This window comes from Podarcis erhardii (genome assembly GCF_964252035.2).
Source record: "Podarcis erhardii genome assembly, chromosome: 2".
Taxonomy (NCBI): domain Eukaryota; kingdom Metazoa; phylum Chordata; class Lepidosauria; order Squamata; family Lacertidae; genus Podarcis; species Podarcis erhardii.
Genome location: NC_138498.1, coordinates 106,276,854 through 106,302,800, shown reverse-complemented (window position 1 = coordinate 106,302,800; position 25,947 = coordinate 106,276,854). Strand labels below are relative to the sequence as shown.

The 25,947-nt window shown below is 44.5% G+C and overlaps 2 protein-coding genes across 4 annotated transcripts in view; both read right to left on the bottom strand.

Annotated features, from left to right (window-relative positions):
• Nucleotides 1–1,509, bottom strand: part of P4HTM (prolyl 4-hydroxylase, transmembrane) — a 30,434-nt gene extending 28,925 nt beyond the window's left edge. The window contains exon 1 of the mRNA XM_081853422.1: nt 764–1,509. Within this exon, the coding sequence (XP_081709548.1) occupies nt 764–1,084 (321 nt within the window). The 5' untranslated portion in view covers nt 1,085–1,509. The remainder of the gene's footprint in view (nt 1–763) is intronic.
• A 1,048-nt stretch (nt 1,510–2,557) lies between these two features.
• ARIH2 (ariadne RBR E3 ubiquitin protein ligase 2) overlaps nt 2,558–25,947 on the bottom strand; it is a 32,221-nt gene continuing 8,831 nt past the window's right edge. For all 3 annotated transcript variants that reach the window (XM_081853419.1, XM_081853420.1, XM_081853421.1), the window contains exons 3-15: nt 21,748–21,815; nt 20,183–20,246; nt 17,784–17,931; nt 16,829–16,950; nt 15,710–15,819; nt 13,647–13,764; nt 12,453–12,503; nt 12,317–12,338; nt 11,961–12,112; nt 10,962–11,105; nt 9,615–9,683; nt 7,910–7,993; nt 2,558–6,756 (exon numbers count right to left, since the gene is read on the bottom strand). In XM_081853419.1, coding sequence (XP_081709545.1) covers nt 6,685–6,756; nt 7,910–7,993; nt 9,615–9,683; nt 10,962–11,105; nt 11,961–12,112; nt 12,317–12,338; nt 12,453–12,503; nt 13,647–13,764; nt 15,710–15,819; nt 16,829–16,950; nt 17,784–17,931; nt 20,183–20,246; nt 21,748–21,815 — 1,224 coding nt within the window. In that variant the 3' untranslated portion in view covers nt 2,558–6,684. The remainder of the gene's footprint in view (nt 6,757–7,909; nt 7,994–9,614; nt 9,684–10,961; nt 11,106–11,960; nt 12,113–12,316; nt 12,339–12,452; nt 12,504–13,646; nt 13,765–15,709; nt 15,820–16,828; nt 16,951–17,783; nt 17,932–20,182; nt 20,247–21,747; nt 21,816–25,947) is intronic.

Genomic DNA, 25,947 nt, shown 5'->3' with positions numbered 1-25,947 from the left:
GGCGGGGGACAGAGGCAAAAACTTTCCTTCCCCTGAAGGAGTTTAACAGCCGCATAAAAATCAGAAACTCAGCAAGCGCAAAAAGTTTTCATATCACTGCATCAGCCTGCTGGGGAAAGCATCACCATGGAGGGGCTAGATGGCACTTAGCCCATTATGCTTCTTTTAAAGATCCACTTATATAGCAGCTGCCGATGAAGGAGGTGCCGGCCCCTGTCGGGGCTGCAGCAGCAGTGGACAGGGATATTATATAAAATAATGTATATTTCCAGACCCCCCCTCCCTTTGTAGGGTAACGTTTTCTACAGGAACAGGGTTGACTTAACACCCCTCGGCCGATTTCCTGAAAAAATCCCCCTGCAGCCCCATTACAAACAGAAACACAACAACACCCGTAACTCCCTAAGGGGCAACACTAGAAAAAAGCCAAGGAGGCAAAAAGATTGTAATAACCACCATGAGACGACGATGTTGCTGCGCACCTCCAAATACGGATATATGGCAGCTGGAAGCAGGGAGGGCAAGAAATAATTTGGGGGTAAGCGCCCCCGAAACTGCTGTTTTTTGCACCGAAGCCTTGGGAGGAGGGAAGTTTTTTTCTTTTCTTTTGAAGGGTCGAGGAAAGGGGGAAACTCGCCCCGACCCTTGAAACTTTACAAACAGCCGCCAAACGGAGACCTGCCCTCTTGAATGACCCCCAGAGAACAGCAGTGCTTGTTTCCATCCTCCCTCGCGCAAAAGGGGATTTCGGGACGCCACTTGCCTTGATGCCCTCGAGGCGAGGCAGGCTGTGAGGGCGAGAGCCTCCTCCCGGGGAGGAGAAGGGCGGCGCGGGCGGGTCCTGTGCGGGGCCCGGGGGTCCCTCCTTGCCGGGCTCCGTCTCCCCGTCGTCGGAGCTGATGTGCACGAAGAGCAGCAAGCCCAGCACGTTGAGCACGTAGAGGTGCGCGAACACCATCAGCACCACGAAGTAGGGTCGGGAGCACACGGCCCTCCGCCCAAAGGAAGGCCCCGGCAGCGGGCGGGGGTCTTCGTCCGGCGTCGCCGTCGCCGCCGCCACAGCTGCCCCCGCCGCCGCAGCCATGGCTAGGCCCGGCCCGCTCCGGCCTGGGAGCTGGGCACCGTTACCACGGCAACCACCCCGCGAACAGCAACGGCTACTCCGGGCGGGATCCCCTTACGTCATCACGCACGGCGAAAGAGCGCGCGGCCGGGTCCGTTAGTTTGGCCTGGAGGAGTGGGGGGAGGAGTGCGGAGGGAAGGCGACCGGACGGCGCTGGCCGGGACGAAGTCCGAGAGGGTGCTGGCCCCTAGAAGGGATTTTTTAAAAAGTGTTTTGGCTTCAGCATCTCTGCCGGCCATTTTAGGTCCTGGCAACTTTGCCTCTCCTCCTCTAGCAGTGTGATGGGAAACCATTTTGAGGAAGGGCACCGGCTTTTCCCCCCCCTTGCGGATGAATATGAAACTGCAGCCATTTTTGATGAGGGCAGAACGTCCACCGCTGTCCTGACGTAGTCGTTTTGTTGACAGAGCAGTGGCTGGTTTGAAGGCTTATTTTAAGCGAAGTGAATTAGCTAGTTCTACTAATACTTTTTTTATTAAAAAAACACACACGACATTTTAGCCTGAGCTTTCCCCCCCTTTTTTTGGAACTCGAGTAAAGTGCTCCTAGACATGTACAGAGTGCCTTTTTCAGTCGTAATGAATCATCGTAGGTCTAGGGTGTTTTGCTAAAGAAGCTGGTAGGCTAAGGCCACCACCTGGTTCTTGAGACACTTCTAAAGGTTTAAAAGCTCCTGCCTTTCAATTTTATGTATAAAATAGAATATAGAACAGCTGCTCTCAATTTCAGTAATGAAAGGCAGTTGAACAGCATGTAAAGCCCGTGTAGAGTATGTAAAACCAACATTTGATAACATCCCCACACCTTATGCAACCAGTGCCTGGGAGCTACTGGGAGCTTTTGCATAATTCTCTACCTGTGAAATTTATTTATTAACTTCAGGATTATGAAGTAGATCCAACAGTACAAATTCAGGTTTTGTTTTAAAGAGGAAGGGCAACACCTTTGCCCAGATTATTTCCTCAAAAACTTGTACATCTTGAAGGAGATCCAACTTCACAGACTTTTTTCTTTTAATGAGAGAATATGGCAGCTGGTAAAGAACTTCCCTCTCCATCCCCTTTTCCTTTTGTACCAGTGTCTTTTTTACAGAGCACATTCCCTGCCTTCAGGCTTGCTATTTTGACATGTAAGCCACTCTACAAACCTTTTAAAGTTAGTGAGCAGGCTATAAATGCTTTGAATAAATAAACGAGGAAGTTGAACACAAAACCATGTTTTGGAGAGAACAAAAAAACTGGATTGGGGACTGGCTTGCTTGCATGTGAAAGGCTGAACCTATTTTAATAGGTTGCTGGAAATCGGTGGTACTGTTCAAGCAGCTCCCAGTTTGTACTAAAACTCTAAACATTTCTCTTCCTCACCCCCTTTCTCACTGTATAATGGGAAATGCTGCATCAGTAAAGGAGGGAGGAAAAAAAGACACTACGCACATTTAAAATTAGAAATTCACAATTTATTTCAAATAAACAATTTCAGGAGAGGGAAACTGCAAGGGCTCTTTCCTTTGCCCCTTCCCCTCCTAATGCCGGAAAAGTGTTGGCAGTTTCTTGAGGTTGCTTCCCCCCCCCCCATAATACCTCAGTGAGGGACAGAACAAAGGCAGCCATGATAATGTAGCACTCTGCATAATAATAAAAAGCTCCCATAGCAGAAGCTACTACCTGAAAACTTGGAACAGTCCAGACTTGAGTGAGCACACATAAGAACTTTCCTAGAAAAAACTATTGAGAAATGAAATCTGGTTTTTGAAACAAAAACAAGTTTTGAATGAATTGAGACAGTGCAAAAATAAGAGAACTCTCCAGTTCTTCCTGCAGAAGTCACATGGCACACAGCTGACATAAATTTAGGTTGTCAACAGAAAACTGGTCGCTGCTGCAGAGGAAGGAGTGCTATAGAGAGAGCAAGTATAAAACTTGATTAGAACAGGGATAGGGAACTTTTGGCCATCCAGAGGCTATTGGACTCCCAACTCCCATCAGTCTCAGCCAGCACAGCCTATGGTCAGGGATGGTGTGAGCAGCAACATCTGCAAGGCCAAAGTTTTCCCATCTCTGGATTAGAGGATCTCTCTCCTATTGAACAGCCTCTTTTGGTGTATGTATGCAAGCTTTTGAGTTACAGAGACTTCTGTTTGCCAGCAGATGTGGTGTAACTTGAGAGCTCGGTTTGTTCAGTATCAGAAGTTGTGCAAAGACAGTTTTGTATCTCTTTTATATAGAAAACTGTGGCAGGTAATACTAAATGTAAGCGAAAACCAAAACAAAGCCAGCATTGAAGGTGAATCAAGCCAAGTTTTAAAAAGTAAGAGTGATAGGATGACAACAGCTGCCAGGCTGGCTGAGAGTCAAGCCTTACAGAAAGAGACAGAGCTCCCAGTTTAGGATGTTCACCTGGTATGAGGGAAATGCACCTATACTCCGAGCTCAGATGCCGCTAATTCTTCATTGCTGTCTTGCTATTGCTACCAGCTTGTTGCAGAATGGCAAGGATTTTCTGAGCCAACAAACTGTGTTGAGTTCTGCTTTAGAACCATTAGCTTCTTTTTCCAGAGTGAAGAGGATACTTTCCTATAGCACAGCCTATTCTTATCAATGGCAAAACCTCTCTGGCAAAATGATGGAATTCTAATTCAAGGAAGCCTGTATCAGGGGAAGAATAAAAATGCTGATCTGTCAACTGTCTGGGACTTAAAAGTGTTAGTTTATACATATATGAATGCTACCTGCTCTAAACTGGGAGGCAGCTATTAATACGTGGTGCAATACTGGCTTAATATAGCACATCTAAAAGCACTGTACGGGGTTGGTGCCAGCCATGTGGAGGCTACAAGTTTAGAAAACATGACTTTTTAACATTGAAAGTTGTCAATGTGCTACCATCAAGTTGACCAGCTACAACTGGATGTCAGATGTAAGTGCAAGCCGCACACATCACTCCCTTTCGCACTGGACAGTTCTGAGCTACAGAAAACATGTGTGACTTAACTTCTCTGATTCAATGAGACCGACCGCTCAGTCTGAATGCAAAGTTTAAAGATAAAAAGATCCTCATGTCCTTCAAAGGCTGAACACTGTGTTAAGCTAGCAAGGAAGATCAGGTCAGCATTTCACAGGAGTAAGTCGTAAGCCATACCTTCCCACAGCTCTTCTGGCCACAAGGCTTATCTTTATCCAACTGCAGCTGGGTTAATGAAATAATCCTGTGCTAGCACTTTACGCACCACATCTCATCAAAACAATAACAAAATGAATGCTAACATACTGTGCAATTAAAATCACACACGCGCCAAACTTTTTGCACTTTCCTAAAAGGTTTTCGTCTGTTTCTATATATCAAGGCCCAGATTGGACTTCATGCAGAGAAATGGAAAACATCTACAGCCAAGAGAACACAATCACATGATCTCCGCTTACAGCAGGTAAGACATGGGTTAAAAAGAGCAAGCCTGATGAAGTCATCGTGCCGCATCAGCTACAAGAGACCTATAAAAGGTGAACAGAGCAGGAAATGGGGGGGGGGGTGCGCGGGGAGAGAAGAGTTTCTCTTCCCGGTACTTTTTCTTAGCCTAGTACACCCCCCCCTTTTCGAGGTCCTGCTTGCGTAATCTGTGGTTAACTGGCAATGGGGTAGGAAGAGAGTAATATTAAAAAGGTCCTGGGGTCATTTACTAAGGAAGCAAGCAGGTAGTGGGTATAATCATTTTCCTTGGAGTGCTTGAGGTAGTATTAGCAGCACGTGAAGGGCGAAAGGGTGGCATGGCAGATTGCCCCCCCAAGAGCTAGGTCAACATCCAGAAATGCTAATTAAATAGCTCCCGCTGAAAGGCCAGAAAGGTAGGTGCATAAAGCACAGAATAATGATCCTAGCTTGCCAGTCCTCCCTTGTCCAAACCAAAAAGATCATCAATCAATGTACAAACAAAAGTTCAGTGCAACATTATTATTATTTTTTGTAAACAGGTAGCAAGGTGTTCTTATTTCAAATCAAATCAGAGTAACTTCAGGAGAGGGCCAGCTGTTCCGTCTTCTTTTCTAGGTGGATAATCAACTTAAGTAGGCACGTTGACCATGCACTGTACATACCCTACACTGCAGTATTTTTACTGTTTCGAAGCTGGCCTCCCACATGAATGGAGGAAAAAATTGACCTTTTACACATTCAGGTGTTCAGAGTCCCCTACTAATAATAAGCCACCCGTGAACATAGGTTTGTATCTGACCAAGTCCTACTGAAATTAATGGGACTAAATCAGGCCCATCAATTTGAATGGTCAACTTCAAGCAGGACTAGTGGTGGATACAACTCCTTAATATTCATTAAGCTTCACTCTCACCAATTCTGCTAGCTGTTTTTCAGCCAGCCGTAGTTTCTAGGACAGTGGTGTAAGTTTACCATTGGCACATGTTTCTCAGGACTTGTCTTAGGCTGCCAAGTTTTTGTTAACCCCCTCCACCCCACCCCCCTTACCAAGCATCATGTTAAGTGTTAACAGCTTTCCCTCGGTACACAGTGAGGAAGTCTGGTCTTGTCAGGGCAAGACGGGGCCAGACTTGACGTATCACCTTACAGCCATGTCAAGGATCGGGTTGTGTATGACTGGACTGCAGAGATACGCAAGGCTTGGATGGAATGTGGCTTGTCCTTCTGCCTCCAAGCAAAGCCAGTGCCTGCTACAATGCTGTCGAGAGGCAAGGTTGTGTGTTCCCATAACCCCTCAAATGATTTTAGTTTTGGCAGATGAGATCAGTCCAGAGAAACAAAGCGACTAATCCACGCAGGAGACAACCTAAAGCTGATGGGACAGCAGGAGCACGACTGTTTTCCATGCTGGCCTGAACTTTGTCCCACTGCCCCTGCATAGCCAGGGAAGAATAGGAGAGCTACTCGACCGTACGCTGACCTCTGGCCGCTGCTGTTGTCTCCTGGCTAGCACAGTTCACCTCATGTAGTCACAGGGCAAGCAGCAGAGCGCACATAAGAGGTGCCAAACAGACAGCTGAACTATTTCATAGCTTTCAGCGCAAGAGAGGATTTGGAGGGAAAAGAAGAAAAGCAGCCATTTAGTTTACAAGCAGCTTATTAAAAAGGAAACACTCCAATTCCAATTTATTTTTTTAAAAAGGGTTGTGTGTTATTCTAGGGTTTGTTTTGTATAATTGTACAACCGTTTGAAAATTACATATGCTTGTAATGATCTAACACTATTAACAGCCATTCGGGGGGGAAGGAAGAAGAAGAAGAAGAAAAATAAAATAAAAGAACTCCTTCCCAGAACAATCCAAGAGCCGGGGAGGAAAACGTCCCAGGAAAAAAAGGTGCCAATCTGAACTCCAGCCTCTAGCCTGGCAAAAACGAAAAGCAGAAAGAGAAGAGAAAACAGAAGACTAAGCTGTGGTGCTAGCTCGTGTCTGGCTTGCAAGGGGAGGCAGCAGTGTTGTCCTCAGCCCTTCTCTGTGGTGGGGGCGGGGGCCAGCTTCTCGTGTTGCTTCTGTTGCTGCTCTCACCGCCACCTCGCTCTTTGCGCTCACCCCTGCGCCCTGACATCTCCTGCTACTTTATGTGTCGTGGAAGTCTTTCAGCAGGGTCCTTCTCCTCTGCTCGGCTATGTGCATCTGATTTTCCAAGTCCTGGGTGGGGAGAGAAAGAGGGCGTAAAATCAGGTTTGTTTCTAGTTTGTGGTGGCAGGGAAATGGACCCACAGACTTGAATGATCAGCAGAAAGGAGGGAAGGAACACCAGACATCCCTTTTGGTCCCAGTCTCCTCACAGAAACGAGCCCTCTTCAGGTATTCAAGTCTAGATCAGGAATAGTGTGGTAGTTTGATAAGCAAAAGTCAGGAGACAAGAGGGCATATCCAGGATGAACACCTGAATAGGGCTAAGGTTGTTAGAAAAATGTGTGTGGTTTAGAATAGGAACTCAAAACTTCCTGGTCCCAGTGCCTCGCTCCATTAATTACATCAAGTAGTTAAGAAAATAACACCTAACTGGTGGTCCTTATAGAAGCCAAAAATTAATATCCATTAAAAAATTCACATGCACCAGATTGAATCTAGAATTCCAACAACTGGAACTCCGCCAAGAAGATGCTCCTACAGAAGGAGTTTGCCCACTGAAAAGCTGGTCTAGATAGTTGGGGGACCCCCCAGTGCACTTGGGGAGGTTGTGTAGGGGGGGAACTGGTGAAAACTGTCTCCCCTCTTTTTTGTCAGAACGGAAGTTGCACTGGATCTCAGTCTCTGAACAGAAAGTGGCCTCCCATTCATGGAAGGAACACTCTAGGTCATGGGTAGGCAAACTAAGCCCTGGGAGCCAGAGCCGGCCCAATCGCCTTCTAAATCCAGCCTGCGAACGGCCCGGGAATCAGCGTGTTTTTACATGAGTAGAATGTGTCCTTTGATTTAAAATGCATCTCTGGGTTATTTGTGGGGCATAGGAACTTGTTCATTCCCCCCCCCAAATATAGTCCAGCCCCCCACAAGGTCTGAGGGACAGTGGACTGGCCCCCTGCTGAAAAAGTTTGCTGACCCCTGCTCTAGGTTGTGCCTATCTCAGTTGCCGAGATCAATCCAAAAGTATGTGGGCATTTTCCGCTAACTGTACAGAACATCCAGGTGGCAAGAAAAATGATGTCAAGGGATCTGGAGTGCCATCTTCTCCTGTCCAATGCAAATTCCTCTGCTTCCTCATAGGATTTGTTTAAGCCCTTCTGTGCAGGTAATGAGCTCCTGGGATGAGAAGATGAGGCGGCAGGAGGTTGAACAAGGCTTGTTTACTCACCCCTCTGTCATAACTATCTGCTCTCTCCACCTTCCATGAGAGGTTTTCTATTTCCGCTTCCAGCTGAGCCTGTTGGTATTCAAACTGAAAACATGAAACAGATGGTTGAGGGAAAGAGATACAGGAACAGCAGCTTCTCATAAACCTCATTCTACCCTACATCTGCTGTTACCATTCACGCCAGAAGGCGCTTCTGAAAAGAATGAAATACAAGAAGCAAAAACCGAAGCTCGGTTTTCAGTAGATGCAAAGTTACAACAACACAGTATTTCGCCCTTTTTGATGTGCAACAGTACAAGAGCACCAGAAAGCTTATGGATTCAAAGCTGGGCAAGTTCCCAGTTCAGAGCTCCCTATGTATAATCTGAGGGATATTAATCAATGGTTACGTAGATGACAGAATCCAGGAACAACAACAACAACAATTTAGTTATACCCCACCCATTTGGCTGGGTTTCCCCAGCCACTCTGTACAGCTTCCAACAAAAGATTAAAAATACATTAAAACATCAGTCATTAAAAACTTCCCTAAACAGGGCTGCCTTCACATGTCTTCTAAACATCAGATAGTTGTTTATTTCTTTGACACCTGATGGGAAGGCGTTCCACAGGGTGGGTGCCACTACCGAGAAGGCCCTCTGCCTGGTTCCCTGCAACCTCACATCTCGCAGTGAGTGAACTGCCAGAAGGCCCTCAGAGCTGGACTTCATTGTCCGGGCAGAACGATGGGGGTGGAGATAAATAAAATTGGTAAAATTGGGAAGATTAACAAACGACGCTTAAATAGCACACTGACTCATCTTTTACTTGTCGAATGCAGTTTGTTTTGCATCCCCCTCCTTACAAAACAAAAGCAAAGCAGCTGAAAGAAGCAGCTATGCAACTCTGAAGAAGAGGAGAATACAAAACTAGGAAGCTTAAACAGATACTAGGAAGAGTCTGAATTAGCGAGTCATCTCCCTGTAAATAAAAATAACCATGGAAAGCAGGTTTGATCTATATAGTTTTTAAAATGTGTATTCCACCACTGCTGTCAAAAGCATATGGTAGCTAACAACTTACTAAGTAATTAAGCATACACTACTTAATCTATTGGGACCCGGGTGGTGCTGTGGGTTAAACCACAGAGCCTAGGACTTGCCGATCAGAAGGTCCTCAGTTCTAATCCCCGCAACGGGGTGAGCTCCTGTTGCTTGGTACCTGCTCCTGCCAACTTAGCAGTTCGAAAGCACCTCAAAGTGCAAGTAGATAAATAGGTACCACTCCGGCGGGAAGGTAAACGGCGTTTCCATATGCTGCTCTGGTTTGCCAGAAGCGGCTTAGTCATGCTGGCCACATGACCCGGAAGCTGTACGCCGGCTCCCTCAGCCAATAAAGCGAGATGAGCGCCACAACTCCAGAGTCGGTCATGACTGGACCTAATGGTCAGGGGTCCCTTTACCTTTACCTTTACCTTACTTAATATATTAATATATATTACATTCTATACTGTTCTTCCTCTGCAGAACTCAACAGTGGTTTACATGTGGTACCCAGGTGGTCTTACTTGCCAACCCTGCAGTCAGAACCCGCTGAGCTACTGCAGTTGCAGTTCCCATAACGTGACTCTGAGCTGTTTCCAGCTATCGGCAGGAGGCCTGACATTTCCCAGCTTGGTCCTGCAAGAAATTTAGGTGACCATTCAACACAGAGCCACAGGTCTTACCAGTTTCTTTCTGGGGCCAGACTCCATGTAGTAGGCATATGGATATGTGTACTGCAGCGTGTAACGACACTACAATGAAAAGAGAATGAAAGGAAGACAGCTGTTTTTTAATGTTGTGTGCCTGCACAAAAGTTCTCCGCGTGTCTTCCAAATGTCGGAGATGCCCGTTTGTCAGTTCTGTGGAGACTGTGCCCACCTTCAGCAGCTAAACCTGCCCAATGTGCGATATACAATGCCATCATGCAACACGGCAAGCAGACAGTAATAATAATAATAATAATAATAATAATAATAATAATAATAATAATAATAATAATTTATTTATACCCTGCCCATCTGGCTGGGTTTCCCCAGCCACTCTGGCCGGCTTCCAACAGAATATTAAAATACAATACAGTGGTACCTCGGGTTAAGAACTTAATTCGTTCCGGAGGTCCATTCTTAACCTGAAACTGTTCTTATCCTGAAGCACCACCTTAGCTAATGGGGACTCCTGCAGCCGCCGCGCTGTCAGAGCACAATTTCTGTTCTTATCCTGAAGCAAAGTTCTTAACCTGAGGTACTATTGCTGGGTTAGCAGAGTCTGTAACCTGAAGCGTATGTAACCTGAAGCATATTTAACCCGAGGTACCACTGTAGTCTATTAAACATTAAAAGCTTCCCTAAACAGGGCTGCTTTCAGATGTCTTCTAAAAGTCTGGTAGTTGTTTTTCTCTTTGACATCTGGTGGGAGGGCGTTCCACAGGGCGGGTGCCACTACTGAGAAGGCCCTCTGCCTGGTTCCCTGTAGCTTTGCTTCTTGCAGAGAGGGAACCGCCTGAAGGCCCTCAGGGCTGGACCTCAGTGTCCAGGCAGAACGATGGGGGTGGGGACGCTCCTTCAGGTATACTGGACCAAGGCCGTTTAGGGCTTTAAAGATCAGCACCAACACTTTGAAATAAAATACACTCTATACACAAAATGAACGGCATGCCAGAGTGGAGCTTCCCAAGGGATGCAGTAGCCACAGAGCTTCAGCAGGCTGTGTGAAAAAAGGGAAAGGTCCACAATACGCTCCCCTACCCTAACCTCCCCACCAAGCAGCTCCAAGTGGTGTTAGCAGGGTAAAAACAACCCACCACCTGATCAGCAAAGATCAACCCAGAGTGCTAAGACAATCTGGCACCTTCCTTGGCAATAGCTTGCAGTTGATGCCAGGCACCTGATTACTATTTAAACCCTCACAATCAACACAGTTTGAGACTGGCAGGTCCCATTGCCCACCCTCCCCAGCACCCCAAATCTCACTCCATCCTCTTTCTGCACACAGTAGGAAGCATCTTACAATGAACAGCTAGGCACACCCACCTTAGCTAGCAGCTTTGCTGCATTCTGTAGATACTGCCAGTCTATCCACGTTCCCAAGTTGTTCATCACCCTTTCTTGTATCTTCTCTTGAATTCGCTGGTATGTCTGTGCCTCCAGCTGTAAGCTCTTGTTGTGGTTTTCCCACTGTGAAAATGGTGTAAGGTGTAAGACGACGATGGGAGAAGAAAGGGGAGGAAAAGACAGGCTGGGAAACGGCAGGCCACAGCACCGCATTGGAAAAGACTGCACAGAAGCACCTTAGAATGCAAAGCCCCTCCTTCGGAAAAGGCAAGATGTACCAGAAAGCAAACATATCCTTGCAGCTTTCTAAAAAATATTACCACATTATCTTTCGGTAAGTGACTCCAAAAGAGCTAAGACAATTCCATTCACATTAGCATTCCCACTTCAAATCTGCAGCGATATCAAACTGGAGCAAGGTTTTGCCATGTTTTAAATAGGAAAGCTTCCTGAAGCATTGTCTGAAGAAAGCAAGGCTTTTCATATATGCTCTTTTTTAATAAGTTATGTGGAACACACACATATATGCAAAAATCTTATTTCCATAATGTATTTTGGAGGGGACAATCTAGGTGTTTACACAATGCAGATACTTTATTATATAGAGATTAAGAATTACAAGCCAAGAGGCAGCTTTAAGCAGTTTTGGTGCAGAGTTATGCAGATTTACAGAAGGCAAACTGTACACTTGTAGGAAGATTCCACTGCAGAGCACCGTTCGGCACCAGAAAATTTAAAGCAACCTATTGCTGTTGGCTTCAAGGAAAGTGCACTCTCATTACAGGACTGGCAGAGATTATCACTGAAAAGGAGCTTGCTTCTGGAAGAATAACTTTGAGGAATGATCTTGATCTGTGGCTACAGAATGTTTTGTTCAATGAGGGCTTTCTCACAATCATCATTAGCATTGCCCTTTGCGTAAGGTGGGGGCTCATGAAAAAGGCTACGGTTAGCTCCAGCCAAGGAGATGTCTCCTACCCTTTCAAAATAGAACAAGTACTTCTTAAGGGCCTCCCTGGCCTGTGCTTGCTGACTCTGGTTTACAATATCAGGATTCTCTTTGTACCGACTGCATTCATAGTACTCGCTGCCGTGAGTCTTCCAATCCCCTAGACACATCCAGCAGAAGTCTGCAGAGGACAGGAGAGGAAATGTTATTGCACAAGGCAATGAATAAAGCAATGCTTCTTTGAGGAACAAGATCGACACCTCTCCCTCTAAGGGGCAAAGACGCTACCAAAGAGCTTGCACATTAACTAGAAGATAGTATCCAAATCAGAAGGATAAACATTTTCCCCAACTTTAATACAAAAAACCTGGTGCTGTCTACTTACCATGTTTGCATTTGGAGCATTGCTGGAGGAGAGAGAGAGGTGGGGAGGGGAGAGAAGGCATTAATAAGAAGCAGGCAAAGATTTCGCCTAAAATTAAGCAGTATAGGATTTCTGATCTTGTCCACAATCTACTCACCATGTGATTGCAGCCTCCATTCTTTTCAATACAGATATTGCACTTGGGACACTGGATGGAGAGAGGAAAAGAGAGAACACATCTTAGATTGTCCTATGTGTTTCAACAATCAGGAGTCTGGTCTTTGACAACTCTTCATATTCCTCTCTTGTGCAAGAATTCTCAGGCCTGCCTATGTCGTCAATCCCTTTCCCCTCTCTTTGCTTGGACGCTATTATATTTCAGTCTTGTTCTTCTTGGGAACATAGGAAGCTGCCTTACACCAAGCTTTGTATGTAGGTATTAGGTTTTGAGCCTTGGAATCTCCAGTTAAAGAAGCCACAGATCCACGCTAGGGAAAACTTCCGCCTGAGACTTTGGAGACCTACTGACAGTTATGTTATATGCTACATGGCTAGATGGACCAATGGATAGACTATAAAACATCTCTTTACTTTGCAGCTCTTCACTGCTATCCCATGCTGCCCAATATTTCTTCTTTAGTTTCTCCTTACATTCAATTCACTTCGCACATTCTTCACCAGTACTACAATTAAAATGCCTTCAGGTTCCTTTTACCTTCTGCTCACACTTCCTTTCTTCTAGAGTTCAGGGTTTCTCAAACCTGGGTCTCCAGCTGTTGTTGGACTACAACTCCCATCATCCCTAGCTAGCAGGACCAGTGATCTGGGATGATGGGAATTGTAGTCCAAAAATAGGTGGCGACCCAAGTTTGGAAAAACCCTGTTCTAACTTGTCTAACTCCTCTCTGGTATGATCTGAAAAACGTAAATAAGATCTGGTTCTCCTTTCTGGGAGATCGAAGTGATAGGCATCAGGTATGCCAACAGGAAGTTTAGACCAATACTTTCCACCCACCCCTTTCACCTTCTTTCCATTTTGTGTAACTGTGCCTTTAGTCTGCTTGGTGGACACTGGTGAGTCATGTATTAGGAGGAGATGGAGATGAGAATGAAAGAAGGGACAGCACTAGATAGGGGGCGAAATGTTCTATACTCAACGTTCTCTATTTAGAACACAGCACACATTAGCTATAGAAACTGGTTTGAAAACAGTTTGAGAGAAAACTATAAACAAACATCTAGCATGTAAGAGCAGCTTGCTGCAACCCCCCACCGAAAAAACCTCAAAAGGAGCAAAGTTATAAACGGAAAGGTCACTCCCACACACACACACACACACACACACACTTACATCTTTAGTGTGAGCACTGATATAGTTGGCTGTTTCAGAGTCATCTGCACACTTGGTGAGCCATTTTCGAATGGTGGCACAATCTGTGGGAGCATGGTACATCTGCCGACACTTGAAACTTAAAACAAAGAGAAAGGCATGTCCACTTTCCAGAAATCATATTGCATGCAACCGGAAAAAAAAAAAAGAGCAAAGAAGGGACTCATACACAGTGTTATGTTTTCTATGTAATGCTGCACAAGCACTGTTCAGACTCTTGGTAGAGTGCATGCACACACACACATCCCATGAAAGACCTGTATTTGGTACTGCAACAAAAGTTAGTATCTTGCAAATCTCAATTTTAAAAAATGAAATAATCCAAACTCAAAATACATTTTTAGCTCTTGTTTATGCCAAGGTAAGCTTGGGGCAGGTTATGTGAGCAGTATCATGTAAGCTCTGGGGAAGGGCTGAGTGAATTTCCAGGAGCCAGACAACAGGGCTACAATGACCCTCTTCACTCCACGCACACACTCCACCCTGACCAATCAGAAAAAAACAGTGGGAGGAATTCATTGCAGTGCTATGGCAATCATATAGTCTGTGCAAGCGTTTCAGCTTGCCACATGGAACAATTCCACCTTGCTTCACTCTGAGCACTGTTCAAGGGGTTCACCTGCTGCCCCCATCAATGAATTTTTTTGGGAGGGGGAGGGAAACCCTGTTGCACTAGCAGAAGTCCTTTCACCCCTACTCCATCCTCTGATGGCAGTGTTCTGGGTTTTTTCTGTAGTGTATTCACAGCCTTACCTATTTGTCACTATGTACAATCGTACCTTGGAAGTCCAACGGAATCTGTTCCGGACATCCGTTCAACTTCCAAAACGTTTGGAAACCAAAGCGCTGCTTCTGATTGGCTGCAGGAAGCTCCTGCAGCCATCAGAAGCCATGGAAAACCCGTCGGACATTCGGGTTCCAAATAACGTTCTCAAACCGGAACACTCACTTCCGGGTTTGCGGCGCTTGGGAGCCAAAACATCCAAGCAACAAGGCATTCGGGATCCAAGGTACGACTGTATTGTAGTAAAGTACTGCTGTCTTCCTCAGAGTCCTTATAAGCACTTCTTTTCCCTACTCTTATTCCATCCCTCTGGTGACAGTTCACTCAGGATAGGTTATCATGGGGGCTTGATTGTGAATAGCCATCATGCACTCCTGGCAAATTATTTCTACTGTAGCAGATGGATGGGGAACCTCAGACCTGGAGATCCAAACACAGCCCTACCTGGTCCTCAAGACTTTCCCAGGTTACACCCCTCAGCAGCCCAGCTCCATGGCTTCTCTGAGTGCTTTTGCCTGCTTACAATGTGTTACTGTGCTGCAATAATGCCTCCCACTTGTCTGGATGGAGGCTGACAAGATGTGTGGACTTTGGGGGGCTGGAATGTAGTCGACGTGGTACAAAAGACAGGAGACACACCCACTTTTGCTCCTGGCCCTGCCCAGGAGGTTTACCATGAGGGAATGTGGCCCTCGAGCGGAGAAAAGGTCCATACCCCTGTTGTAGCATCTCCTTTGGGTGTTCATTCAACGCTCACAACTTTAATGGGGATTGTCTGTAGCTCAGTGGCAGAGCACATACTTGGCACGAAAAAGGATCCAGGTTTGATCCACGGATCTCCAGGGAGGGCTGAGGAGGACTCCATTCTGGAGAGCCGCTGCCGGTCAGTGTCAACAATAACAGAGTTAGAAGGACCACTGGTCCAACTTGGTGTAAGGCAGTTTCCTGTATCCCTAATACATCAATTTGGCCAGCCATTGACAATTCTGCCTTAGAGGGAGCTGTGTATAGCTGTGTCTGCAAGCTTCTTCAGCCATGAGGGACACTTCCAAAGCTCGACTGGAGAAGCAATTTGGCATGGGTAATTTGATCTCACCAAGTTTTATTTTCATATACTTTGCACTGGATGGCCTAAGCAGCTTTTTTCAAGTCTCCCTCTCTGGACTATTCGGGTCACTTGACTAAGGAAAACTCATGCCTTGCTGTCTTCTGCTCACAACTCAAAGTTTAATTTTCTTACCAGAAAACTTCATTGCATCGATTGCACTGCACTCTGCGAGCTTTGGGCTCCTGTACCTGTATGACCATAGGGCAGTCTGCGCCGGGACAGAGCTGCAGCTGGAAATGGCTCTGCAAAGAAACCCACCACAAGCCTGTGTTAGAAACTGGCCCAGCTGAGAGGCAAGGAAGCATTACTTTTCATTTATCACGTGTAAAAAGGTCCATCATATCATATTGGAAATCTAACCTATGGAAGACCCAATATAGGTCCTTGGTATCCTTGTGAAAAAAATGGAGGGGAAATTCTCCTCCAGACTTCCAAGAAAGATAAAAAGCTTTTTAATGTGCCCTGGCAGCTAGTCTGATCCATACATTATATTTACACTGTTTTCTTCTAACTGCTTTATGAAACTGATATTATCCCCTTATTTCTTGCTACAGTTGTTTGTATAGCATCCCTTCAGGTCAGTTGTAAATTCATTCAAGAAATTAAACTGATTTAAACAACTGCAATTCTTCTCTTTATCAAGTGGAAGAAATAATCAAGAAATGGTATTTAAATCTCTTGTGGGGGTATAGATCCATTGTATTTGCTTTTTCCATGTACACCAGTGGTTTGCTTTTTTTAAGGAAAAAAACCAAGGATTTTTAAAAAAAATATAAGGAAGCCTTGATAAAATAAAAAGATTGGATAACTTTGTATCTTATTGTATATTTATTTAACTTTATATAGTGATTGAGTAAAACTGGAGCATTTGGCAGCTAAGTGAATCTGTCAGGATAGAGGACAATGAGTTTTAATGAAATGATGCTAATTCACAGAAATGTATTACAGTGATACCTCGGGTTACAGATGCTTCAGGTTACAGATGCTTCAGGTTACAGACTCTGCTAACCCAGAAATAGTACCCCGGGGTAAGAACTTTGCTTTGGGATGAGAACAGAAATCGTGCGGCGGCGGTGCAGCAGCAGTGGGAGGCCCCTTTAGCTAAAGTGGTACTTCAGGTTAAGAACGGTTTCAGGTTAAGAATGGACCTCCAGAACGAATTAAGTTCTTAACGCAAGGCACCACTGTATGTGCATTTCCATGGCACTGAAGAACACGCAGAACACCCTGATGGTAAACAGCAAACAATACCTCAATGTAATCCCTGAAGAGGTAGCGTCTGTATTTGTCTTTCAGCTCCTCGCTAGGTAGCAATGGAAACACAAAATCTTCTGGAGTCCGGAGCAGGCAGTCCTGAGCCATGCAGGAGACACCTGTTTAAAAAGCCAGAGGAGCTATTGCATGTGACGACCTCATTACTGTGTCACCAGCGACAAAGAAGATGATGATGCAAGAACAGTTTGGATTTGATATCCCGCTTTATCACTAGCCAAAGGAGTCTCAAAGCGGCTAACATTCTCCTTTCCCTTCCTCCCCCACAACAAACACTCTGTGAGGTGAGTGAGGGTGAGGGACTTCAAAGAAGTGTGTCTGGCCCAAGGTCACCCAGCAGCTGTATGTGGAGGAGCGGAGACGCGAACCCGGTTCACCAGATTACAAGTCACCACTCTTAACCACTACACCACACTGGCTCCCGGTTGCTGATTTGATACTGGAATGTCCCTCTTTTCCTTAGGACGTCCCTATTTCATCAGAGAAACACTGGAAATTATGGTAGGCTGTCCGCCAACCCGATTCACCAGATTACGAGAGTACTGCTCTTAACCACTACGCTGCACTGGCTTATGTTTATATTCTCTCTCTCTATCTCTCTCTCTCTGTCACCAGAAGTAGTGAACCAATAGAACAGAGAAGACTGAGACAGTTGACTGCATGACTGAATCAGTAGGTGGAGACCAGAAAGTTACAGAAAAGGCTGTGTGGGACTTACCGATGTCCCACAACAAGTTCTGCAACTGCTGGGGTGAAAAACATAAATGCAACTTAAGGCATTGGATCAGCCACGCTCCATGTATCGGGGGTTGGAGGGTTGCAGGCTCCCCACCTCTGCTCACGTAAGATTATGAAAAGATTTTAAAGTTGAAAGAAGATAGGAGGGAAGAAACATGTGAAGGGGTACAGAAGGGGCACATTGCTCTGAACTCACCAACTCCGACTCCATCCTTGACGAGAACTGTACAGTGCTGCTCCCAACAGCTGCGGCAGAACTGGTGCTGACAAGCCAGAGACAACAAGTTTTCCTTTCGGACAAACTGCATACACACCGCGCAGTGCTGGGAGGAATGTACCATGGCCTGGGATTCGAAAAGGGAGGGAGAGAAAGCTAAAATTACTGACAAGGGCCCAAACTGCAGTTTGCAGCAAACCGTCTGGATGAGTTGCGATGTCAGTTTCTCTCGTTTCATCCTACGTGGGAACTGGTAGCAAGAATGGAACGAAATGCAACACACTGTAGTTTCTTGAGATGCATTCACACTTCGCTGGCTCGTAGATTACTGCACCCATTTAATTTATGCTGTTCATATGTCACTCTGAGCTTCTGACAACTGCTTCTCACTGTTCTTTTCAGAATCGATTTAACGGCTATCCCCCTAGGGCTTGGTCAAATGGGAGGATGAATAAAAAAAAAAAAGGGAGGAGGACAAACTAGGTTTCACTCTGTGGCCAGATCAAAGAGGGAGCCATTTCTTTACGTTGCTCATATTACAGAATAAATCAGCAGCAAGAATGATTAGAAGGGGGTATTCCTTTATTAGCTAATCCTCAAACTCAGACTTGATCATCAAAGAGTGAATACTGCAGCAGTGATAACTGGATCAGATAAAAACAGTGGAGAAACAGTTGTAAACAAGCATATCAACAGAGCCACCAACTCATTCATTTGACAACTCATTCATTAAAGTTTTGTGGCCTATATTAAATGCATGTTTATTAGCCACACATCTCCAGCTCACGTTTGAGACACTTTGTGCCCAGTTATATCTTGTTGATCTACCAAACAATGTTAACAAGTTTCCAGCATTGGATAATACAGTGGTGCCTCGCAAGACAAAAAGAATCCGTTCCGCGATTCTCTTCGTCTAGCGGTTTTTTCGTCTTGCGAAGGAAGCCCATTGACAGCTTAGCGGATTAGCGCTATTAGCGGTCTAGCGGCTTTTAACGATCAGCTGAGAAGCGGCTTATCAGCAGAACAGCTGATAAGTGGCTTAGCGCTTAGGGGAAGGGCGGAAAAAAGCGGAAAAAACCCCGCAGGAACTCGCAAGATTTTTTCGTCTTGTGAAGCAACCCCATAGGGAAATTCGTTTAGCGAAGCGCCTCCAAAATGGAAAACCCTTTCGTCTAGCGGGTCACCACTGTACACATGGGCTTCTACATATTGATACACTTTTATTGATAGCAATGTACAGTATGTTAAGTGAGCTTAAGTACATGGAATCTAATTGTGATCCGTGGAGACACTTGTACCAGTTAGGCCCACTTATCTGCCAATGGCAAAAGAAGCGGTTCCTCTCAGAGGTCTCTGGATTTGCAGTTTCCAGCAGTTACCTTAATTAAATCAATATGCAGGGTAGCAAGTGGACAATAGATCAGCTATTGCAACAACTATATACCACCCTGTTCTAAAAAAATATATTGCTCTACATCAGGGTTGGGGAACCTGTGGCCCTCCCTGATTTTGGACTCCAGCTCCCATCGACTCCAGCCAGCACAGACAATGTTCAGGGATGATGGGCGTAGTCCAGCAACCTATGCAGGTTCACAGGTCCCATCATCTCTAGAGGGTAAGACATGTTGACAGCAACCAAGTATATTTCAAGTAAAAGGGGGGAAGCAATACAAGGCCTGATCTTTCGGATAGCGAAGAGCTGAGCAAGCTGCTCAGCACAGTATTGGGTGCTTTCTGTGAGACAGTAGGGCAGCGAGGCTGGTTTTGATCTCGGGGCAATTACGTACATGACCAACAAACTCATTTATGGTTTGGAATGTAGCTCAAAAGAACCCTCCAACTTGCACATCCTGTTTAGAGCACAAGAGAGCTACCTTTCTGCTCACAGAGATCCCCAAGATGTGCAAATGTCCCAACCGCACTTGTAAAAAAGGTTAAATCTATGAACCAGAAGCTTCTCTAATCCATTTTCCAAGTCAACTAGGTCAGGTTTTTCCTAATCACACAGAGCTTTCTGGATACACAAGACCTTTCTGCTTGAAAGTGAAAAAGCAACCTCTTTCCAGAGCTGGTAGCTTGGTTAGCCATACTCTTAAAACAACACAGTTCAGGGTAAGTTTCAAGAATTGATGAAGATACCAGAGAACTAATCCCTTACTATGCAGATTAAACCCTACAGATCCTGGTTACAACCGGCAGCTGAAGTGCATTTGACTACTTTCTGCGGATCATAGCTTTACGCCAGAATTTTATTACTGAACCCACAAGAGCAGCACTGCATAAGCCAGCAGAGAGCAGGCAAGGAGGCAAGAGCTAGTCTCTGGGGAACTATACAAGGAGTTTTAGCATCAAGCATGCCGGAACAGTCCATAACTCACGTGTTTGGATGAGGCAGGCTGAACTCGTGCGTCCACTAGCAACTGGACAGAATTGGACTTGTGCCTGGAGGAAGAGTTAAAACTTCAAATCAGCACAGAACCATAGCTGCAGAGCTGATGAAAACAAGAGCTACAGATTTCAGCAGGAAACGCCTACATTCATAATTGTATTCGGCATCACAGCCACCAAGGAAGGCAGGTTGCAGGGGGAGAGTCCTGTCCCAAACCAAGGCCATGCACGAAAAGGGTGATTTGAAAATTTCAAAACAAAAAATTCCTTCCAGTAGCACCTTAAAGACCAACTAAGTTAGTTCTAGGTATGAGCTTCCATGTGCATGCACACTTCTTCAGATGGTATCTGAAGAAATGTGCATGCACATGAAAGTCCCATGGACTGCAAGAAGATCAAACCTCTCCATACTGAAGGAAATCAACCCTGAGTACTCACTGGAAGGACAGATTGTGAAGCTGAGGCTCCAGTACTTTGGCCACCTCATGAGAAGAGAAGACTCCCTGGAGAAGACCCTGATGTTGGGAAAGATGGAGGGCACAAGAAGAAGGGGACGGCAGAGGACGAGATGGTTGGATAGCGTTTTCGAGGTTACCAGCATGAGTTTGACCAAACTGCGGGAGGCAGTGGAGGACAGAGGTGCCTGGCGTTCTCTGGTCCATGGGGTCACGAAGAGTCGGACACGACTAAACGACTAAACAACAACCAAGGTGCTACTGGAAGGAATTTTTTGTTTTGACTATGGCAGACCAACACAGCTACCTATCTGTAATTGAAAATTTCAATTTATGTGAATAGTAGTGTATTCAGCATCAAATGCTAATGAGCAAAAGCAGACAGAGTTGCAACCAATTAAATTTGTGTAGAAGTATAACTGAGATACAATAGGATTTGGCATTAAGATCAGGGAACCAGGGAAGTCCACCCCCCACCCCCCCAGTGAGGCTTGTATGATCCTAAGATTGGTAAGCAACAATTATTTATGTGCTTTATTAGCTTAAGTGATTATATTATGACTGTAGTAGCTTTTGGAGTATTTTTTCTAAAACTTTTATTGTATTAATGAAATTTATTATTTATATCAGCAGGGCCTTATGGTTTTAAAATGTTTATAGGCGGTATATTGAACACATGTTAATTGTTTTTTGTGTTTGGCCTTACAGCAAAATGTATATACACTGATGAAGGGTTTATTTGGAAACGGGTGTTTTATGCTAGCTACTACTATTCACATAAATTGAATTTTCAAATCAGCGTTTTTGTGCATGTTTTTGATTTTTTTGCTTTAGCCTACACGTGTACCCCTTGTTTTTTGTCCAAACCAAGGCCGGCCAATGAACCATATTCTTCATCAGCCATGGATCATTATCCCTTTTTTCAATTTTCAAAGTAGCCAACATCTGCTTACTTGAAAATTAAACGCCAGTGTGCAATACCAAGTGTTCATAGGATTGCAACTCTGGAAACGGCTCAAAGAAAAAGAAAATATGATACTCCAAGGGCAGTGAAAAGAAAACCACAGTAGTAATGCTCCACAGCTTGAAGACATGCTTACCTTTCCAAAATTTCTGAGATTTGCCAGTGGAAGCTAACTAATACAAGCTTAGCAACTGCATGGGACACCTAAAGAAGGAAGGGGAGAAACCAGATTAAATTAACGTGTCAAACATACCTGCTGAAAGGACATATCTACCTCCCATATCTACAAAACAAGGCCAATTTGTATTTTCACAATGCTACCAACATTCTCCAGGAAAAGCAAATATTTACCCCTCTCAAATGTTCTTCCCCTTAGCCACCATGTTACTTAGTTTTCCACTTATGTCTCAAGACCAAGAACAAAAGCATGGGCAGGATTCAACTAATGGGTCCCACTAGCGCAAGGTTTCCCAAACTTGGGTCTCCAGCTGATTGTGGACTACAGTTCCCATCATCCCTGACAACCGATCCTGCTAGCTAGGGATGATGGGAGTTGTAGTCCAAAAACAACTGGAAACTCAAGTTTGGGAAATCCTGCACTAGCAAAAGCCCCTTACTCCAGATTTGATAACTGAAATATTGGAAGAATTATGCAAGCAGAAGAATGCATTTCATAAGGTTGACTGTGCCAAGCAAATTTAATAGCTCTGCCCAAGACTCCATTGATTTAAGTGACATTCAAGGGAGAATAAAGTACTCTGCAATGGGTGGTTTAAAAAGGCTTCATATCAAAGTGTACCTGCAGGGTTGTATCTGCACAGATTTGGGAACCAGCTCCTCTTATAGGAGGTAGGTGCCTGCAAAATTGATTAGCAGGAATTAATAGGCAATGGAAGAAGTTTTTGCTTCTTCAGGTTCTTCCTCATGCACTGAAACAGGAACAGGGCCCTGAGAAACGTCACTGTGGCTTCTTTTAGTTCCTCAGTCTCCTTACAGAAAAGCACCCCACAACTTGCACCTCAATTTCACTCTCAAAGCCATTCCTCCCTGTTTCTCCGGATGTTGCGACATTCAGAAGAATGAGTAACTAAAAATTACTCCATTTAATACAACCCATTGGTATGATTTTTTTAAAAAAATGTAACCACTATCAGCAGCAATTCACAATTCAAAACTAGAGATTAACTTGCAAACTGTTGACCATATGGGAAAAGGGCAGCAATAAAGATGAGCAGCAGCTGAGCGACTGGACGTGCGTTGGTTTTTAAAAAATTATTATTACTATTATTATTATTACTACTACTATCGGCATTTGTCAGTTGCTTTATACAAAATAAAGGCTCAAAGCAACTTAAGATAAAATGCAAATAGATAAAATCAGTTAAAAGCTGGAAAATTTTAAACACAATGTCCAATAACAAAACTCCTAAAATGTTCATGCAACAACACGATAAGTAGGACACGTTCTACCCCACCCTAGAGGCTACCTTAACTACCAAATGTCTGGGTAAATAGAAATGTCTTAGTCTGGTGGTTTGGGTGCTGTTGTACAGAGACAGGTTCCATAGGGCAGGATTCAGCAGTTGCACTTTTTGCATGGCTTCCGTGGTATTTGTGCATGATATTTTTGCTGAGGTTGTCTTGGGTTTCTTGCAGTTGATAGCAGGTGGCTTTGTTTTCTTGTTAGAGGATAAAATCAACAAAATGTATGCAAATACTATTTATATGTGAAGGGCAAAATTTTGTTAGCTTGTTTTTAGATCCATTCTGAATTGTTAAAAAAGATGGAAACATTTGTATTATGTATTTTATTATGCAGGGTTACTTATTTACCTGCTTTTAAATATTTGTATTTCTTGCATGTTTTTAGTTGTGCCTGATTTTAAACTAATGTATGCTGTGAGCTGCCTTGCTTCTGCCTTGGAAGAAAGGTGGGATATTAAATAAATAAATAAATAAAATGCAATTTTATAATTTTAACTTATGAAAGTATTTACATCACCCTCTCACAAAACATCACAACAGTATAAAAAAAAAATTTAAAGGCAGTACAGCCTATTTCTATGGGTTGTAAACCATATTTGAGTATAGTACTATAGTAAAAATGCAAAAAATGAAGTGATCACTTGGTCTCAACAAACAGGGATGGAGATGCTTTTACTCCAGCTGCTGCTTACACTCTTTCTGAGCCCAAGTCCATACGTCATGGAACAAATTAATTGTCAGCATGACAACCATTTCTGCAGTTTGACCACTTGTGCACAAATGCTCATCAGCCTATTAATTCAGAGTAGAGATGGGTTCTCGTTTCAGTTTCATCGGCATTCAATCATAGGTCCATTCTGTCCTGTTTTGCTTCATGCACAAAAGGTCTGCTGCCTTTGAAGTGTCTGTATTTAATGTAATTGTACACCCTAACTTGACACACAGCAGGAAAAATATGTGTTTGTTTCAGAATGCTTTAGTTTTTCAATTGGGGATCTTTTTACTGCCCTGGGCTTCTTCGGGAAGAAGGGCAGAATATAAATTTAATAAATAAAATAAAAATGACATGAAATATGTCAACTGCCGACAATGCCCCTCTGCATTCTACGTAGGGCAACCAGGCCACTTTATGTAAAAGCATGAATGGGCACGAAACTTTAAACAGAAATGGATTTTAAAAGAACAAAAAAACAGCAGTGGAACATTTCCCTGGATGCTATAATGTCACAAACTTTAAGGTGACCAGCCTTGAACAAAGGAACTTCAAAAGGAAACTGCAATGTGAAACAACTGAATTCAACACATCAAGAGGTTCAACCCGATCACTTGTGGACTGAAACCACACTGCATGTGTTAATTGGCTTACCCAATGCCAAGATGCCTGTTGTTAAACGCTGCTTTCTGTGAATGGCGGCTATTAATAACATAATTAAAACAGTCTGTCATTTTCTGCATTCCACTACAAAAACCCCCAGCCATGTGTGTGTAAGAAAGCTTGTGCCATAACGAAAGCTAGGGCAATACAGTCTAAAACTGTGGAATTCTGCTTGTGCATAGAGGACTTCCCCTTCCTTTTCATCCTGCAGCCCCCCAAACATGCTCTGTAGAGATGCTCAGAGCCAGTTGTGGAAGCTACAGGGGGAGGAGGAAGAACTGCATCCACAGCCTTCTGATCTCACCCCTAGACTTTAAAGGTGCCATAAGACTGCTATGGTAGTGCTGCAAGAGACAAAAATAGCTACCCCGCTGGAAACTGTGTTACACAGTGATCAATACTCCATTACCTAGTCTAGCCATAAAATCAAGTTAAACTTCCAGGTTTGTCAAAAAATATGTTCCTGTGCTTCCCCCGCTCTCCACATGCTGCACAGATCCAACTGCTGTGAGATGAGATTTTTACTTCTTGCAAATCCACAAGAGTAGTAGCCTTAGGGATCCATGAATCAAAAGAGAAGTAGGATGGATGTTGAACTGCCTCTGTACACTTGTGGCTCATTTCCCCAGTCAAACAAGGAGGAAGTGAAAAGTATCAAAGTAGCTTTTGTGCAAATATAGCTATGCAAGATTGCCCGGTAGGTGGTGACCCCAGGGAAGAGGCTCAGGTCTTCCCGATAGGACTATATTCAGACTGCCAAGGAAACAGGCCAGGACATCCTGATACTTTCACTTACGAGACATTACATTTTTCTTTATGCAGAGTGACCACAGCATACCAAAACAAGGGCTAAGATAATGGAAAAAAGAAAGAACAGATCTCTTTTAAATGTTAGAACAAGGATATTTGTTGACCTTAGGGGAGGCCAACTCGACAAGGACCCTTAAGCAAGTTTATCTAACTTGATTTCTGCCTAAAAAGTATAGTGAAATACAGTGTCTCCAGCTCCAATGTGTGCTCACTGCTTGTGAGGGAAGCCTGGCTCTCGTGTGCAGGGCCTGGGCAACCATCGACCTTCTCCCCTGCTGCCTTGCCTGGGCTCTGCATTCTGTGCTTTAAAAGTTCCAGGTTAAAAAGTCTTCCTAGTTGCCAAGCAAACATTCTTGTGGTCACCTATCCCAGAACACCTTGCTATGAAGGAAAACTTATTTGGCCTTTTCTCAGAGTCCAGGTTATGAGGAAGAGGCAGAAAAAGCCACCAGCACGGTTACCACTATTGCAGTGACAAATCACGTTGCTTTAAGTAAGGGGGGGTGGGAGCAAAAGGAATTGGGATGCAGTGTTGGGGGGAATAATAAGCTGGCTCTGTCGCTGCAAAGAGAAAGATAGGGAGGGGCATTGAGCAACAGCAGCAGCAGCAAAGCATTGGTGGTAGCCGTTGACCAGACCTGCCAAGATGCTGATCCAGACCCTGTT